Genomic DNA, 16,348 nt, shown 5'->3' with positions numbered 1-16,348 from the left:
CAAACCCACCTTTAGACGACCCAAGAGACCATTTCGGTGTCCAGAACCACCTTTAGATGCCCCAAGAGACCATTTTTGTGCCCAAACCCACCTTTAGATGCCCCAAGAGACCATTTTGACCCCCAAACCCACCTTTAGATGCCCCAAGAGACCATTTTGACCCCCAAAATTTCGGCGCTGACCAATTTTGCCGTCCCCCCGGACCGCGTGGATGCCCCACCACCCCCAGACCCCCTTTCCCCCACCCCACCAGACCCTCTCCTCCCTTTCTAACCCCTCCCTCTCCCGCAGCACCACCACCACCACCACCCAGCGGCGCCGGCGCCGCCGCAGCCCCCTCCTGCGCCGCCGCAGCCCGTCCCGCCGGCGCTGCAGCCGCCGGCGCCGCCGCAGCCCGTCCCGCCGCCCGCCGCCCCCCTGAAGGCGTCGCCGCCGCCGCCGCCGCCCTTCGTCCCCGCGCAGGTGCCCGTCCTGGAGCACCCCTTGCCGGGCGCCATGTTCGACACCATGGCCCACTTTGGGCAACCCATCCTGCACCTGCCCCAGCCCGAGCTGCCCCCGCCCCACCTGCCCCCGGCGCCCGAGCACAGCACCCCCCCCCACCTCAACCAGCACGTGGTGTCTCCTCCAGGTGAGACGGGACACCTGGGGCTGCTGGGAGGACACCTGGGGCTTGGGGGTGGCCCAGGAGGATGAGGGTGGTGGTGGGTGGGGAAGGGGAGGGTCTCAGGTCTTGGTGTCCACCTGGGGCTTGAGGGGTGGCCCAAGAGGAAGAACATGGTGGAAGACAGGGGAAAGGGAGGTTCTTAGGTCTTGGTGTCCACCTGGGGCTTGGGGGTGGCCCAAGAGGATGAGGAGGGTGGTGGGTGCGGAAAAGGAGGTTCTCAGGTCTTGGTGTCCACCTGGGGCTTGGAGGTGGCCCAAGAGGATGAGGGTGGTGGTGGGTGGGGAAGGGGAGGGTCTCAGGTCTTGTTGTCCACTTTGGGCTTGGGGAGTGGCCCAGGAGGATGAGGGTGGTGGTGGGTGGTGAGAAGGAAGTTCTTCACTCTTGGTGTCCACCTGGGGCTTGGGGGGTGGCCCAAGAGGATGAGGAGGGTGATAGAGAGGGGAAAAGGAGGGTCTCAGGTCTTGGTGTCCACCTGGGGCTTGGAGGTGGCCCAAGAGGAAGAACATGGTGGTGGGTGGGGAAAAGGAGGGTCTTGGTGTCCACCTGGGGCTTGGGGGGTGGCCCAAGAGGATGAGGGTGGTGGTGGGTGGGGAAAAGGAGGTTCTTCACTCTTGCTGTCCACCTGGGGCTTGGGGGGTGGCCCAAGAGGGAGAGGATGAGGATGGTGGGAAAAGGGAGGGTTTCAGGTCTTGGTGTCTACCTGGGGCTTGGGGGGTGGCCCAAGAGGATGAGGGTGGTGGTAGGTGGGGAAGGGGAGGGTCTCAGGTCTTGGTGTCCACCTGGGGCTTGGGGGGTGGCCCAAGGGGAAGAACATGGTGGTGGGTGGGATTGGCATCTTCTAGAAGGGAGTGAATGGGGAAAGAGAGAGGTTCTTGGGTCTTGGTGACCACTGTGGTCTCGTTGGGATGGTCCAAGAGGAAGAACATAGAGGTGGGTGGGGAAAAGGGAGGTTCTTGGGTCTTGGTGTCCACCGTGGTCTTCTTGGAATGGCTCAAGAGGATGAGGTGGTGGTAGACAGGGGAAAAGGAGAGTCTTGGGTCTTGGTGTCCACCTGGGGCTTGGGGAGTGGCCCAAGAGGATGAGGGTGGTGGTGGGTGGGGAAAAGGAAGTTCTTCACTCTTGGTGTCCACCTGGGGCTTGGGGCGTGGCCCAAGAGGAAGAACATGGTGGAAGACAGGGGAAAGGGAGGTTCTTAGGTCTTGGTGTCCACCTGGGGTTTGAGGGGTGGCCCAAGAGGAAGAACATGGTGGTGGGTGGGGAAAAGGAGGGTCTCAGGTCTTGGTGTCCACCTGGGGCTTGGGAAGTGGCCCAAGAGGATGAAAGTGGTGGTGGGTGGGGAAAGGGAGGTTCTTCACTCTTGGTGTCCACCTGGGGCTTGGGGAGTGGCCCAAGAGGATGAGGGTGGTGGTGGGTGGGCAAAAGGAGGTTCTTGGGTCTTGGTGTCCACCGTGGGCTTGGAGGGTGGCCCAGGAGGAAGAGGATGAGGATGGTGGGAAAAGGGAGGGTTTTAGGTCTTGGTGTCCACCTGGGGCTTGAGGGGTGGCCCAAGAGGAAGAACATGGTGGTGGGTGGGGAAAAGGAGGTTCTTGGGTCTTGGTGTCCACCTGGGGCTTGGAGGTGGCCCAAGAGGATGAGGGTGGTGGTGGGTGGGGAAAAGGAAGTTCTTAGGTCTTAGTGTCCACCTGGGGTTTGGGGGGTGGCCCAAGAGGATGAGGGTGGTGGGAAAAAGGAGGGTCTCAGGTCTTGGTGTCCACCTGGGGCTTGGGGGGTGGCCCAAGAGGATGAGGGTGGTGGGAAAAAGGAGGGTCTCGGGTCTTGGTGTCCACCTGGGACTTGGGGAGTGGCCCAGGAGGATGAGGGTGGTGGTGGGTGGGGAAAAGGAGGGTGTCAGGTCTTGGTGTCCACCTGGGGCTTGGGGGGTGGCCAAGGAGGATGAGGGTGGCGCTGAGTGGAGAAAGGGAGGTTCTTCACTCTTGGTGTCCACCTGGGACTTGGGGGGTGGCCCAAGAGGATGAGGAGGGTAATAGAGAGGGGAAAAGGAAGGTTCTCAGGTCTTGGTGTCCACCTGGGGCTTGGAGGGTGGCCCACAAGGATGAGGGTGGTGCTGGGTGGGGAAAAGGAGGTTCTTGGGTCTTGGTGTCCACCTGGGGCTTGGGGGGTGGCTCAAGAGGAAGAACATGGTGGAAGACAGGGGAAAGGGAGGTTCTTAGGTCTTGGTGTCCACCTGGGGCTTGGGGGTTGGCCAAGGAGGATGAGGAGGGTGATAGAGAGGGGAAAAGGAGGTTCTCAGGTCTTGGTGTCCACCTGGGGCTTGGAGGTGGCCCAAGAGGATGAGGATGGTGGTGGGTGGGGAAAAGGAGGGTCTTGGGTCTTGTTGTCCTCCGTGGGCTTGGGGGGATGTCCCAAAAAGAAGAGGATGATGATAGAGAGGGCAGAGGGAGGTTCCTGGGTCTTGGTGGCCGTCATGGCTCTTGTTGGGGTGTCCCAGCATCTCGGAGGAGGAGGGTGGTGGTGGGTGGGGTTGGTTCCTTCTGGAAGATGATGGGGTGGGACTGGGAGGTGACGGACCATCCCCTGGAAGTTCTCCTGGTCCCACCATGGTGTCCTTCCTGGGACATCCCAGAAGAGAACAGTGTTGGGTGGGGCTGAAGGACCACGGCCTGGAAGTTCTCCTGGTCCCACCACCGTGTCCTCTCTAGGACACCCCAGGGTGGGTGTGGGGCTGAAGGACCATGGCCTGGAAGTTCTCCTGGTCCCACCACCGTGTCCTCTCTAGGACACCCCAGGGTGGGTGTGGGGCTGAAGGACCATGGCCTGGAAGTTCTCCTGACCTCCTGCGTGTCCTTCCTCCGCAGCTTTGCACAACGCTCTGCCTCAGCAGCCCTCGAGGCCCAGCAACCGGGCGGCGGCGCTGCCCCCGAAGCCGCCGCGGCCGCCGGCCGTGTCCCCGGCGCTGCCGCCGCCGCCGCAGCCGCAGCCGCTGCTCCCGCAGCCGCCGCTGCCGCAGCCGCCGCAGGTGCTGCTGGAGGACGAGGAGCCGCCGCCGCCGCCGGTGCCGCCGCCGGTGCCGCCGCCGGTGCCGCCGCCGCCGCACCACAACCTCCCCCTGAGCGCCAGCCAGATGCAGCTGTACCTGCAGCAGCTGCAGAAAGTGCAGCCGCAGACTCCGCTTCTCCCTTCAGTGAAGGTCCAGTCGCAGCCGGCGCCGCAGCCGCCGCCGCCTCCCCCGGCGCTGCCGCCGCCGCCGGCGCATCCCGCGGTGCAGCCGCTGCAGCCGCCGCCGCCGCCGCGCCCGCTGCACCTGCAGCCCCTGCCCTTCCCGTCGCACCTGGCGCAGCCGCCGGCGCCGCCGCAGCAGCAGCAGCAGCAGCAGCCGCAGCAGGCGCAGGCGGCGCCGCCGCAGCCGCAAACGGCGCCGGCCAAAGCGCAGCAGGTCATCCAGCACCACCCGTCACCGCGGCACCACAAAGCCGACCCCTACGGCACCGGTGAGCCGCGGCCGGGACGGACAGACGGACACGGGGGGGAGGGATGGGTGGGGGATGGACGGATGGATGGATGGATGGATGGATGGATGGATGGATGGATGGATGGATGATGGATGGATGATGGATGGATGATGGATGGATGGATGATGGATGGATGGATGGATGGATGGATGGATGGATGATGGATGGATGATGGATGGATGGATGGATGATGGATGGATGGATGGATGATGGATGGATGATGGATGGATGGATGGATGGATGATGGATGGATGGATGATGGATGGATGATGGATGGATGATGGATGGATGGATGGATGGATGATGGATGGATGGATGATGGATGGATGGATGATGGATGGATGGATGGATGATGGATGGATGGATGGATGGATGGATGGATGATGGATGGATGGATGATGGATGATGGATGGATGGATGGATGATGGATGGATGGATGGATGGATGATGGATGGATGGATGATGGATGGATGGATGATGGATGGATGATGGATGGATGGATGGATGGATGGATGGATGGATGGATGATGGATGGATGATGGATGGATGATGGATGGATGGATGGATGGATGGATGGATGGATGGATGGATGATGGATGGATGATGGATGATGGATGGATGATGGATGATGCATGGATGGATGGATGATGGATGATGGATGGATGGATGATGGATGGATGATGGATGGATGGATGGATGATGGATGGATGGATGGATGGATGATGGATGATGGATGGATGATGGATGGATGGATGGATGATGGATGGATGATGGATGATGGATGGATGGATGGATGGATGATGGATGGATGGATGGATGGATGATGGATGATGGATGGATGGATGGATGGATGATGGATGGATGGATGGATGGATGATGGATGGATGGATGATGGATGGATGGATGGATGGATGATGGATGGATGGATGGATGGATGATGGATGATGGATGGATGATGGATGATGGATGGATGGATGGATGGATGATGGATGGATGATGGATGGATGATGGATGATGGATGATGGATGGATGGATGGATGGATGGATGGATGATGGATGGATGGATGGATGGATGGATGGATGATGGATGGATGATGGATGGATGGATGGATGGATGGATGGATGATGGATGATGGATGGATGGATGATGGATGGATGATGGATGATGGATGGATGATGGATGATGGATGGATGATGGATGGATGGATGGATGGATGGATGGATGATGGATGGATGGATGGATGATGGATGGATGGATGATGGATGGATGGATGGATGGATGGATGATGGATGGATGGATGATGGATGGATGATGGATGATGCATGGATGATGGATGGATGATGGATGGATGGATGGATGGATGGATGATGGATGGATGGATGGATGGATGATGGATGGATGGATGATGGATGATGGATGGATGGATGGATGGATGATGGATGATGGATGGATGGATGATGGATGGATGATGGATGATGGATGGATGGATGGATGGATGGATGGATGGATGGATGGATGGATGGATGGATGATGGATGATGCATGGATGGAGGGATGGATGGATGATGGATGATGGATGATGGATGGATGATGGATGGATGGATGGATGGATGGATGATGGATGGATGGATGGATGGATGGATGGATGGATGGATGATGGATGGATGGATGGATGGATGGATGGATGGATGGATGATGGATGGATGGATGGATGGATGGATGGATGATGGATGGATGGATGGGGGATGGATGATGGATGGATGGATGGATGGATGGAAGGATGGATGGATGGATGGATGGATGGATGATGGATGGATGATGGATGGATGGATGATGGATGGATGATGGATGATGGATGATGGATGATGCATGGATGGATGGATGATGGATGATGGATGGATGGATGATGGATGGATGGATGGATGGATGGATGATGGATGGATGGATGGATGGATGGATGGATGATGGATGGATGGATGGATGGATGATGGATGGATGGATGATGGATGGATGGATGGATGGATGGATGATGGATGATGGATGGATGGATGGATGGATGATGGATGGATGGATGGATGATGGATGGATGGATGATGGATGATGGATGATGGATGGATGGATGGATGATGGATGGATGATGGATGGATGATGGATGGATGGATGATGGATGGATGATGGATGGATGGATGGATGGATGGATGATGGATGGATGGATGATGGATGGATGGATGGATGATGGATGATGGATGGATGATGGATGATGGATGGATGATGGATGGATGGATGGATGATGGATGGATGGATGATGGATGATGGATGATGGATGGATGATGGATGATGGATGGATGGATGGATGGATGATCGATGATGGATGGATGATGGATGGATGGATGATGGATGGATGGATGGATGGATGGATGAATGGATGGATGGATGATGGATGGATGATGGATGGATGGATGATGGATGGATGGATGGATGGATGGATGATGGATGGATGGATGATGGATGATGGATGGATGGATGGATGGATGATGGATGGATGGATGGATGATGGATGGATGGATGATGGATGATGGATGATGGATGGATGGATGGATGATGGATGGATGATGGATGGGTGGATGATGGATGGATGGATGGATGATGGATGGATGGATGGATGATGGATGGATGGATGGATGATGGATGGATGGATGGATGGATGGATGGATGATGGATGGATGATGGATGATGGATGATGGATGGATGATGGATGATGGATGGATGATGGATGATGGATGGATGATGGATGATGGATGATGGATGGATGATGGATGGATGGATGATGGATGGATGGATGGATGGATGGATGGATGATGGATGGATGATGGATGATGGATGATGGATGGATGATGGATGATGGATGGATGATGGATGATGGATGGATGATGGATGATGGATGGATGGATGGATGGATGGATGGATGATGGATGGATGGATGATGGATGGATGGATGGATGGATGGATGGATGATGGATGGATGGATGGATGATGGATGGATGATGGATGGATGATGGATGGATGGATGGATGGATGATGGATGGATGGATGGATGGATGATGGATGGATGGATGGATGGATGGATGGATGATGGATGGATGGATGGATGGATGGATGATGGATGGATGATGGATGGATGGATGGATGGATGGATGGATGGATGATGGATGGATGGATGGATGATGGATGGATGGATGATGGATGGATGGATGGATGATGGATGATGGATGGATGGATGATGGATGGATGGATGATGGATGGATGATGGATGGATGGATGGATGATGGATGGATGATGGATGGATGATGGATGGATGATGGATGATGGATGGATGATGGATGATGGATGGATGATGGATGGATGATGGATGGATGGATGGATGATGGATGATGGATGGATGGATGATGGATGGATGATGGATGGATGATGGATGGATGGATGGATGATGGATGGATGGATGGATGATGGATGATGGATGATGGATGGATGGATGGATGATGGATGGATGATGGATGGATGGATGGATGGATGATGGATGGATGGATGGATGGATGATGGATGATGGATGGATGATGGATGGATGGATGGATGATGGATGGATGGATGGATGGATGATGGATGGATGGATGGATGGATGGATGATGGATGGATGGATGGATGGATGATGGATGGATGGATGATGGATGATGGATGGATGGATGATGGATGGATGGATGATGGATGGATGGATGGATGATGGATGGATGATGGATGATGGATGGATGGATGGATGATGGATGGATGATGGATGGGTGGATGATGGATGGATGGATGATGGATGGATGGATGGATGATGGATGGATGATGGATGATGGATGGATGGATGATGGATGGATGATGGATGATGGATGGATGGATGATGGATGATGGATGGATGGATGATGGATGGATGGATGGATGGATGATGGATGATGGATGGATGATGGATGGATGGATGATGGATGATGGATGGATGGATGGATGGATGATGGATGGATGGATGATGGATGGATGATGGATGATGGATGGATGGATGATGGATGGATGATGGATGGATGGATGGATGGATGGATGGATGGATGATGGATGGATGGATGATGGATGGATGGATGGATGGATGATGGATGGATGATGGATGGATGGATGGATGGATGGATGGATGGATGATGGATGGATGGATGGATGATGGATGGATGGATGATGGATGGATGGATGGATGGATGATGGATGATGGATGGATGGATGGATGGATGGATGGATGGATGGATGATGGATGATGGATGGATGGATGGATGATGGATGGATGGATGGATGGATGGATGGATGGATGGATGGATGGATGATGGATGATGGATGGATGGATGGATGATGGATGATGGATGGATGGATGATGGATGGATGGATGGATGGATGGATGGATGATGGATGGATGGATGATGGATGGATGGATGGATGGATGATGGATGGATGATGGATGGATGGATGGGTGGATGATGGATGATGGATGGATGATGGATGGATGGATGGATGGATGGATGGATGATGGATGGATGGATGATGGATGGATGATGGATGGATGGATGGATGGATGATGGATGGATGGATGATGGATGGATGATGGATGATGGGTGGATGGATGGATGGATGGATGGATGGATGATGGATGGATGGATGGATGGATGATGGATGGATGGATGGATGGATGGATGGATGGATGGATGATGGATGGATGGATGGATGATGGATGGATGATGGATGGATGGATGGATGGATGATGGATGGATGGATGATGGATGGATGATGGATGGATGATGGATGGATGGATGATGGATGGATGGATGGATGGATGATGGATGATGGATGGATGATGGATGATGGATGGATGGATGATGGATGGATGATGGATGATGGATGGATGATGGATGGATGGATGGGTGGAGGGATGGATGGATGGATGGATGGATGGATGGATGGATGGATGGATGATGGATGGATGATGGATGATGGATGGATGATGGATGGATGGATGGGTGGAGGGATGGATGGATGGATAGGAAGGGTGTGGTGGAATCACCTGGCAAGGGCTTGGCTCATCAGGGAGCTCTAGAAGTTTGAGGGTGTTGAGGATCTCCAGGTGTTGAGGAATCTCCAAGTGTTTTGGGATCTCCAGGTTTTAGGGATCTCCATGTGTTGTGGATCTCCAGGTGTTGAGGGTCTCTAAATGTTGGAGGATCTCCAGGTGTTCCGAGATCTCCAGGTGTTGAGGGTCTCCAGGTTTTGAGTTCTCCAAGTGTTGAGGATCTCAGGTGTTTAGAATCTCCAGGTGTCGAGGGTTTCCAGTGTTGGAGGATCTCCAGGTGTTCCGAGATCTCCAGGTGTTGAGGATCTCCAGGAGTTGAGGGTTTTCAGGTGTTGAGGATCTCCAGGTGTTGAGGATCTCCAGGTGTTAAGGGTTCCCAGGTGTTGAGGATCTCCAGGTATTGAGGCTTTCCGGGTGTTGAGGATCTCCAGGTGTTGAAGATCTTCAGGTGTTGGGAATCTCCAGGTGTTGAAGATTTCCAGGTGTTGGGAATCTCCATGAGTTGAGGGTTTCCAGGTGTTGAGGGTCTCCAAGTGTTGGAGGATCTCGAGGTATTGAGGGATCTCCAGGTGTTGAGGGATCTCCAGATGTTGAGACTTTCCAGGTGTTGGAGGATCTCCAGGTGTTGAGGATCTCCAGGTGTTGAGGGTTTCCAGGTGTTGGAGGGTCTCCAGGTGTTGGGGATCTCCAGGTGTTGAGGGTTTCCAGGTGTTGAGGGTCTCCAGGTGTTGGGAATCTCCAGGTGTTAGGGCTTTCCAGGTGTTGGGAATCTCCAAGTTTTGGAGGATCTCCAGGTGTTGAGGGATCTCCAGGTGTTGAAGATCTCCAGGTGTTGAGGGTCTCCAGGTGTTGAGGCATCTCCAGATATTGAGACTTTCCAGGTGTTGGGGATCTCCAGGTGTTGGGGATCTCCAGGTGTTGAGGGTCTCCAGGTGTTGGGAATCTCCAGGTGTTGAAGATCTCCAGGTGTTGAAGATCTCCAGGTGTTGGGGATCTCCAGGTGTTGGGAATCTCCAGGTGTTAGGGCTTTCCAGGTGCTGGGAATCTCCAAGTGTTGGAGGATCTCCAGGTGTTGAGGGATCTCCAGGTGTTGAAGATCTCCAGGTGTTGGGAATCTCCAGGTGTTGAGGGATCTCCAGGTGTTGAAGATCTCCAGGTGTTGGGAATCTCCAGGTGTTGAGGGTCTCCAGGTGTTGAGGGTCTCCAGGTGTCGAGGCATCTCCAGATATTGAGACTTTCCAGGTGTTGGGGATCTCCAGGTGTTGGGGGATCTTGATGTCTCTCAAGAACATCTTGAGGTTCTCTGAGGAACCCCCGATGTTCCTCAAGGCCATTTTGGGTTTCTTTGGGGCCATGCTGGGATTTTTCGGGGTCGGTGCCGGTGACGGCGACTGACCGGTGCCCACCTGTTGCAGGTCACCTGCGGGAAGCCCCCTCCCCCCTCATGATGCCTTCCCCACAGATGCCGCCGTTCCAGGGCCTCGTGCCTCAGTCGCCCCCTCAGCAAAACATCCAGCCAAAAAAACAGGTGAAAAACAACGGGTTTGGGGTCGGGCAAGGTGAAAAACAACGGGTTTGGGGTCGGGCAAGGTGAAAAACAGCAGGTTTGGGGTTTGGGGTTTGGGGTCAGGTGAAAAACTGCAGGTTTGGGGTTTGGGGTCAGGGAAGGTGAAAAACAACGGGTTTGGGGTCGGGCAAGGTGAAAAACTGCGGGTTTGGGGTCAGGGAAGGTGAAAAACAGCGGGTTTGGGGTTTGGGGTTTGGGGTCAGGTGAAAAACAGCGGGTTTGGGGTCGGGCAAGGTGAAAAACTGCGGGTTTGGGGTGTGGGGTTTGGGGTCAGGGCAGGTGAAAAACAACGGGTTTGGGGTCGGGGCAGGTGAAAAACAGCGGGTTTGGGGTTTGGGGTTTGGGGTCAGGTGAGAAACAACGGGTTTAGGGTTTGGGGTCAGGTGAAAAACTGCGGGTTTGGGGTTTGGGGTCGGGCAAGGTGAAAAACAGCGGGTTTGGGGTTTGGGGTCAGGTGAAAAACAGCGGGTTTGGGGTTTGGGGTTGGGGCAAGTGAAAAACTGCGGGTTTGGGGTTTGGGGTTTGGGGTCAGGTGAAACACTGCGGGTTTGGGGTCAGGGAAGGTGAAAAACAGTGGGTTTGGGGTCGGGGAAGGTGAAACACTGCAGGTTTGGGGTCGGGCAAGGTGAAAAACAGCGGGTTTGGGGTTTGGGGTCAGGTGAAAAACAGCGGGTTTGGGGTCAGGGCAGGTGAGAAACAGCTGGTTTGGGGTCGGGCAGGTGAGAAACAGCGGGTTTGGGGTTTGGGGTTTGGGGCAGGTGAAAAACAATGGGTTTGGGGTTTGGGGTCAGGGAAGGTGAAAAACAGCGGGTTTGGGGTTTGGGGTCAGGGAAGGTGAAAAACAACGGGTTTGGGGTTTGGGAAGGTGAAAAACAAACAGCGGGTTTGGGGTTTGGGGCATGGTGAAAAACAGCGGGTTTGGGGTCGGGCAAGGTGAAAAACTGCGGGTTTGGGGTTTGGGGTCAGGCAAGGTGAAAAACAGCGGGTTTGGGGTCAGGGAAGGTGAAAAACTGCGGGTTTGGGGTTTGGGGTCAGGCAAGGTGAAAAACAGCGGGTTTGGGGTTGGGCAAGGTGAAAAACTGCGGGTTTGGGGTTTGGGGTCAGGGCAGGTGAAAAACTGCGGGTTTGGGGTTTGGGGTTTGGGGTCAGGGCAGGTGAAAAACTGCGGGTTTGGGGTTTGGGGTCAGGTGAAAAACAGCGGGTTTGGGGTCGGGCAAGGTGAAAAACTGCGGGTTTGGGGTTGGGCAAGGTGAAAAACTGCGGGTTTGGGGTTGGGGCAGGTGAAAAACAGCGGGTTTGGGGTTTGGGGTCGGGCAAGGTGAAAAACTGCGGGTTTGGGGTTTGGGGTCAGGTGAAAAACTGCGGGTTTGGGGTTTGGGGTCAGGTGAAAAACTGCGGGTTTGGGGTTTGGGGTCGGGCAAGGTGAAAAACAACGGGTTTGGGGTCGGGCAAGGTGAAAAACAGCGGGTTTGGGGTTTGGGGTCAGGTGAAAAACAGCGGGTTTGGGGTTTGGGGTTTGGGGTCAGGTGAAAAATAGCGGCTTTGGGATTTGGGGTTTGGGGTCAGGGCAGGTGAGAAACAGCGGGTTTGGGGTTTGGGGTTTGGGGTCAGGTGAAAAACAACGGGTTTGGGGTCAGGCAAGGTGAAAAACAGCAGGTTTGGGGTTTGGGGTCAGGGCAGGTGAAAAACAGCGGGTTTGGGGTTTGGGGTCAGGTGAAAAACTGTGGGTTTGGGGTCAGGGCAGGTGAAAAACAACGGGTTTGGGGTCGGGCAAGGTGAAAAACAGCAGGTTTGGGGTTTGGGATCTGCTGTTTGGGGTTTGGGTCAGGTGAAAAAACGGGAGCTTGGAGTTTGGGATTTGGGATTTAGGGTTTGGGATTTGGGGTCAGGTGAAAAAACGGGAGTTCAGGGTCAGGTGAAAAAATGGGATTTGGGGTTTGGGGTCAGGTGAGAAAAGGGGAGTTTGAGAATTTTGGATCAGGTCCCAAATCCAGATACCCAAAAAGCCCCAGGATTTTGGGATCAGGTGAAAAAAAGGGATTTGGGGATTTGGGAAAAAAAGGGGAATTCCACAGGAATTGCGAGCGGGGTCAGGGGCAGGATTGGGGTCAAGATCAGGATCGGGTTTGGGATTTTGGGATGGATCCTGATCCCAGATTCCTGCAGGAGCTGCGAGCGGTGTCAGAGTCGGGTTTAGGGTCAGGCTCAGGATTAAGGTGGGATTTAGGATGGATCCTGATCCCAGATTCCTGCAGGAGCTGCGAGCGGTGTCAGAGTCGGGTTTAGGGTCAGGCTCAGGATTAAGGTGGGATTTAGGAGGGATCCTGATCCCAGATTCCCATGGCAGGAGCTGCGAGCGGTGTCAGAGTCGGGTTTAGGGTCAGGCTCAGGATTAAGCTGGGATTTAGGACAGATCCTGATCCCAGATTCCCATGGCAGGAGCTGCGAGCGGTGTCAGAGTCGGGTTTAGGGTCAGGCTCAGGATTAAGCTGGGATTTAGGATGGATCCTGATCCCAGATTCCCATGGCAGGAGCTGCGAGCGGTGTCAGAGTCGGGTTTAGGGTCAGGCTCAGGATTAAGCCGGGATTTAGGATGGATCCTGATCCCAGATTCCCATGGCAGGAGCTGCGAGCGGTGCCAGAGTCGGGTTTAGGGTCAGGCTCAGGATTAAGGTGGGATTTAGGATGGATCCTGATCCCAGATTCCTGCAGGAGCTGCGAGCGGTGTCAGAGTCGGGTTTAGGGTCAGGCTCAGGATTAAGGTGGGATTTAGGATGGATCCTGATCCCAGATTCCCATGGCAGGAGCTGCGAGCGGTGTCAGAGTCGGGTTTAGGGTCAGGCTCAGGATTAAGCTGGGATTTAGGAGGGATCCTGATCCCAGATTCCCATGGCAGGAGCTGCGAGCGGTGTCAGAGTCGGGTTTAGGGTCAGGCTCAGGATTAAGCTGGGATTTAGGACAGATCCTGATCCCAGATTCCCATGGCAGGAGCTGCGAGCGGTGTCAGAGCCGGGTTTAGGGTCAGGCTCAGGATTAAGGTGGGATTTAGGAGGGATCCTGATCCCAGATTCCTGCAGGAGCTGCGAGCGGTGTCAGAGTCGGGTTTAGGGTCAGGCTCAGGATTAAGCCGGGATTTAGGAGGGATCCTGATCCCAGATTCCTGCAGGAGCTGCGAGCGGTGTCAGAGTCTGGTTTAGGGTCAGGCTCAGGATTAAGCCGGGATTTAGGAGGGATCCTGATCCCAGATTCCTGCAGGAGCTGCGAGCGGTGCCAGAGTCAGGTTTAGGGTCAGGCTCAGGATTAAGGTGGGATTTAGGACAGATCCTGATCCCAGATTCCTGCAGGAGCTGCGAGCGGTGTCAGAGTCGGGTTTAGGGTCAGGCTCAGGATTAAGCTGGGATTTAGGAGGGATCCTGATCCCAGATTCCCATGGCAGGAGCTGCGAGCGGTGTCAGAGCCGGGTTTAGGGTCAGGCTCAGGATTAAGGTGGGATTTAGGAGGGATCCTGATCCCAGATTCCTGCAGGAGCTGCGAGCGGTGTCAGAGTCGGGTTTAGGGTCAGGCTCAGGATTAAGGTGGGATTTAGGAGGGATCCTGATCCCAGATTCCCATGGCAGGAGCTGCGAGCGGTGTCAGAGTTGGGTTTAGGGTCAGGCTCAGGATTAAGGTGGGATTTAGGAGGGATCCTGATCCCAGATTCCTGCAGGAGCTGCGAGCGGTGTCAGAGTCGGGTTTAGGGTCAGGCTCAGGATTAAGGTGGGATTTAGGACAGATCCTGATCCCAGATTCCTGCAGGAGCTGCGAGCGGTGTCAGAGTCGGGTTTAGGGTCAGGCTCAGGATTAAGGTGGGATTTAGGAGGGATCCTGATCCCAGATTCCCATGGCAGGAGCTGCGAGCGGTGTCAGAGTCGGGTTTAGGGTCAGGCTCAGGATTAAGCTGGGATTTAGGATGGATCCTGATCCCAGATTCCCATGGCAGGAGCTGCGAGCGGTGTCAGAGTCGGGTTTAGGGTCAGGCTCAGGATTAAGCCGGGATTTAGGAGGGATCCTGATCCCAGATTCCCATGGCAGGAACTGCGAGCGGTGTCAGAGCCGGGTTTAGGGTCAGGCTCAGGATTAAGCCGGGATTTAGGACAGATCCTGATCCCAGATTCCTGCAGGAGCTGCGAGCGGTGTCAGAGTCGGGTTTAGGGTCAGGCTCAGGATTAAGGTGGGATTTAGGAGAGATCCTGATCCCAGATTCCCATGGCAGGAGCTGCGAGCGGTGTCAGAGTCGGGTTTAGGGTCAGGCTCAGGATTAAGCTGGGATTTAGGACAGATCCTGATCCCAGATTCCCATGGCAGGAGCTGCGAGCGGTGTCAGAGTCGGGTTTAGGGTCAGGCTCAGGATTAAGGTGGGATTTAGGAGGGATCCTGATCCCAGATTCCTGCAGGAGCTGCGAGCGGTGTCAGAGTCGGGTTTAGGGTCAGGCTCAGGATTAAGGTGGGATTTAGGAGGGATCCTGATCCCAGATTCCCATGGCAGGAGCTGCGAGCGGCCTCGGTGGTGCAGTCGCAGCCGCTGGGCTCCAAGGAGGAGAAGCTGCACTCGCCCGTGATCCGCACCGAGACCTTCAGCCCCCCCCTGCGCCAGGAGCCCCCCAAGGGCCACCCCGAGGGCATCAAGGCGGCCCCGCACCTCCCCCAGCGTGAGTGCCCCGCCCGGGCACGGGACAGCCCCAAAGTGCCAAAAATCCCATCGAAATCCCATCGAAATCACATCAAAATCTCCCTAAAAATTCCATTAAAATCCCATTGGAATCCCATCAAAATCCCGTTGAAATCCCATTAAAATCTCATTAAAAATCCCGTTAAAATCCCATGAAAATCCCATTAAAATCCCATTGAAATCCCATCAAAATCCCATTGAAATCCCATTAAAATCTCATTAAAAATCCCGTTAAAATCCCATTGAAATCCCGTTAAAATCTCATTAAAAATCCCGTTAAAATCCCATTGAAATCCCATTAAAATCTCATTAAAAATCCCATTTAAATCCCATTAAAATTTCATTAAAAAACCCGTTAAAATCCCATTGAAATCCCATTAAAATCCCATTAAAATTTCATTAAAAATCCTGTTAAAATCCCATTGAAATCCCATTAAAATCTCATTAAAATCCCATTGAAATGCCATTCAAATCCCTTTAAAATCCCATTGAAAGCTCATTCATATCCCATTGAAATCTCATTAAGATCTCATTAAAATCCCAATAAAATCTCATTAAAATCCCATTGAAATCCCATCAAAATCCCAATAATATCCCATTAAAATCCCATTAAAATCTCATTAAAATCTCATTAAAAATCCCATTAAGATCTCATTAAAATCCCATTAAGTGTCATGGGGAAAAAACCCAAAACAATCCTGTAAAATTCCACGGAGAGGGAAAAACCCCCAAAAAAATCCCACAAAATTTCAGGGGG

The 16,348-nt window shown here is 54.1% G+C and overlaps 1 protein-coding gene across 1 annotated transcript in view; it reads left to right on the top strand.

The window, feature by feature from the left end:
* The window catches only part of BRD4 (bromodomain containing 4), a 117,961-nt gene that overhangs the window by 85,172 nt on the left and 16,441 nt on the right, over positions 1-16,348 (top strand). Inside the window, exons 14-17 of the mRNA XM_059872049.1 lie at positions 292-631; positions 3,523-4,155; positions 10,732-10,844; positions 15,409-15,571. Of these exons, the coding sequence (XP_059728032.1) occupies positions 292-631; positions 3,523-4,155; positions 10,732-10,844; positions 15,409-15,571 (1,249 nt within the window). The remainder of the gene's footprint in view (positions 1-291; positions 632-3,522; positions 4,156-10,731; positions 10,845-15,408; positions 15,572-16,348) is intronic.

The sequence above is a fragment of the Haemorhous mexicanus genome, chromosome 34 (genome assembly GCF_027477595.1).
Source record: "Haemorhous mexicanus isolate bHaeMex1 chromosome 34, bHaeMex1.pri, whole genome shotgun sequence".
Taxonomy (NCBI): domain Eukaryota; kingdom Metazoa; phylum Chordata; class Aves; order Passeriformes; family Fringillidae; genus Haemorhous; species Haemorhous mexicanus.
Note: the sequence above shows the minus strand (reverse complement) of the source record. Positions and strands in the feature narration are given on the sequence as shown.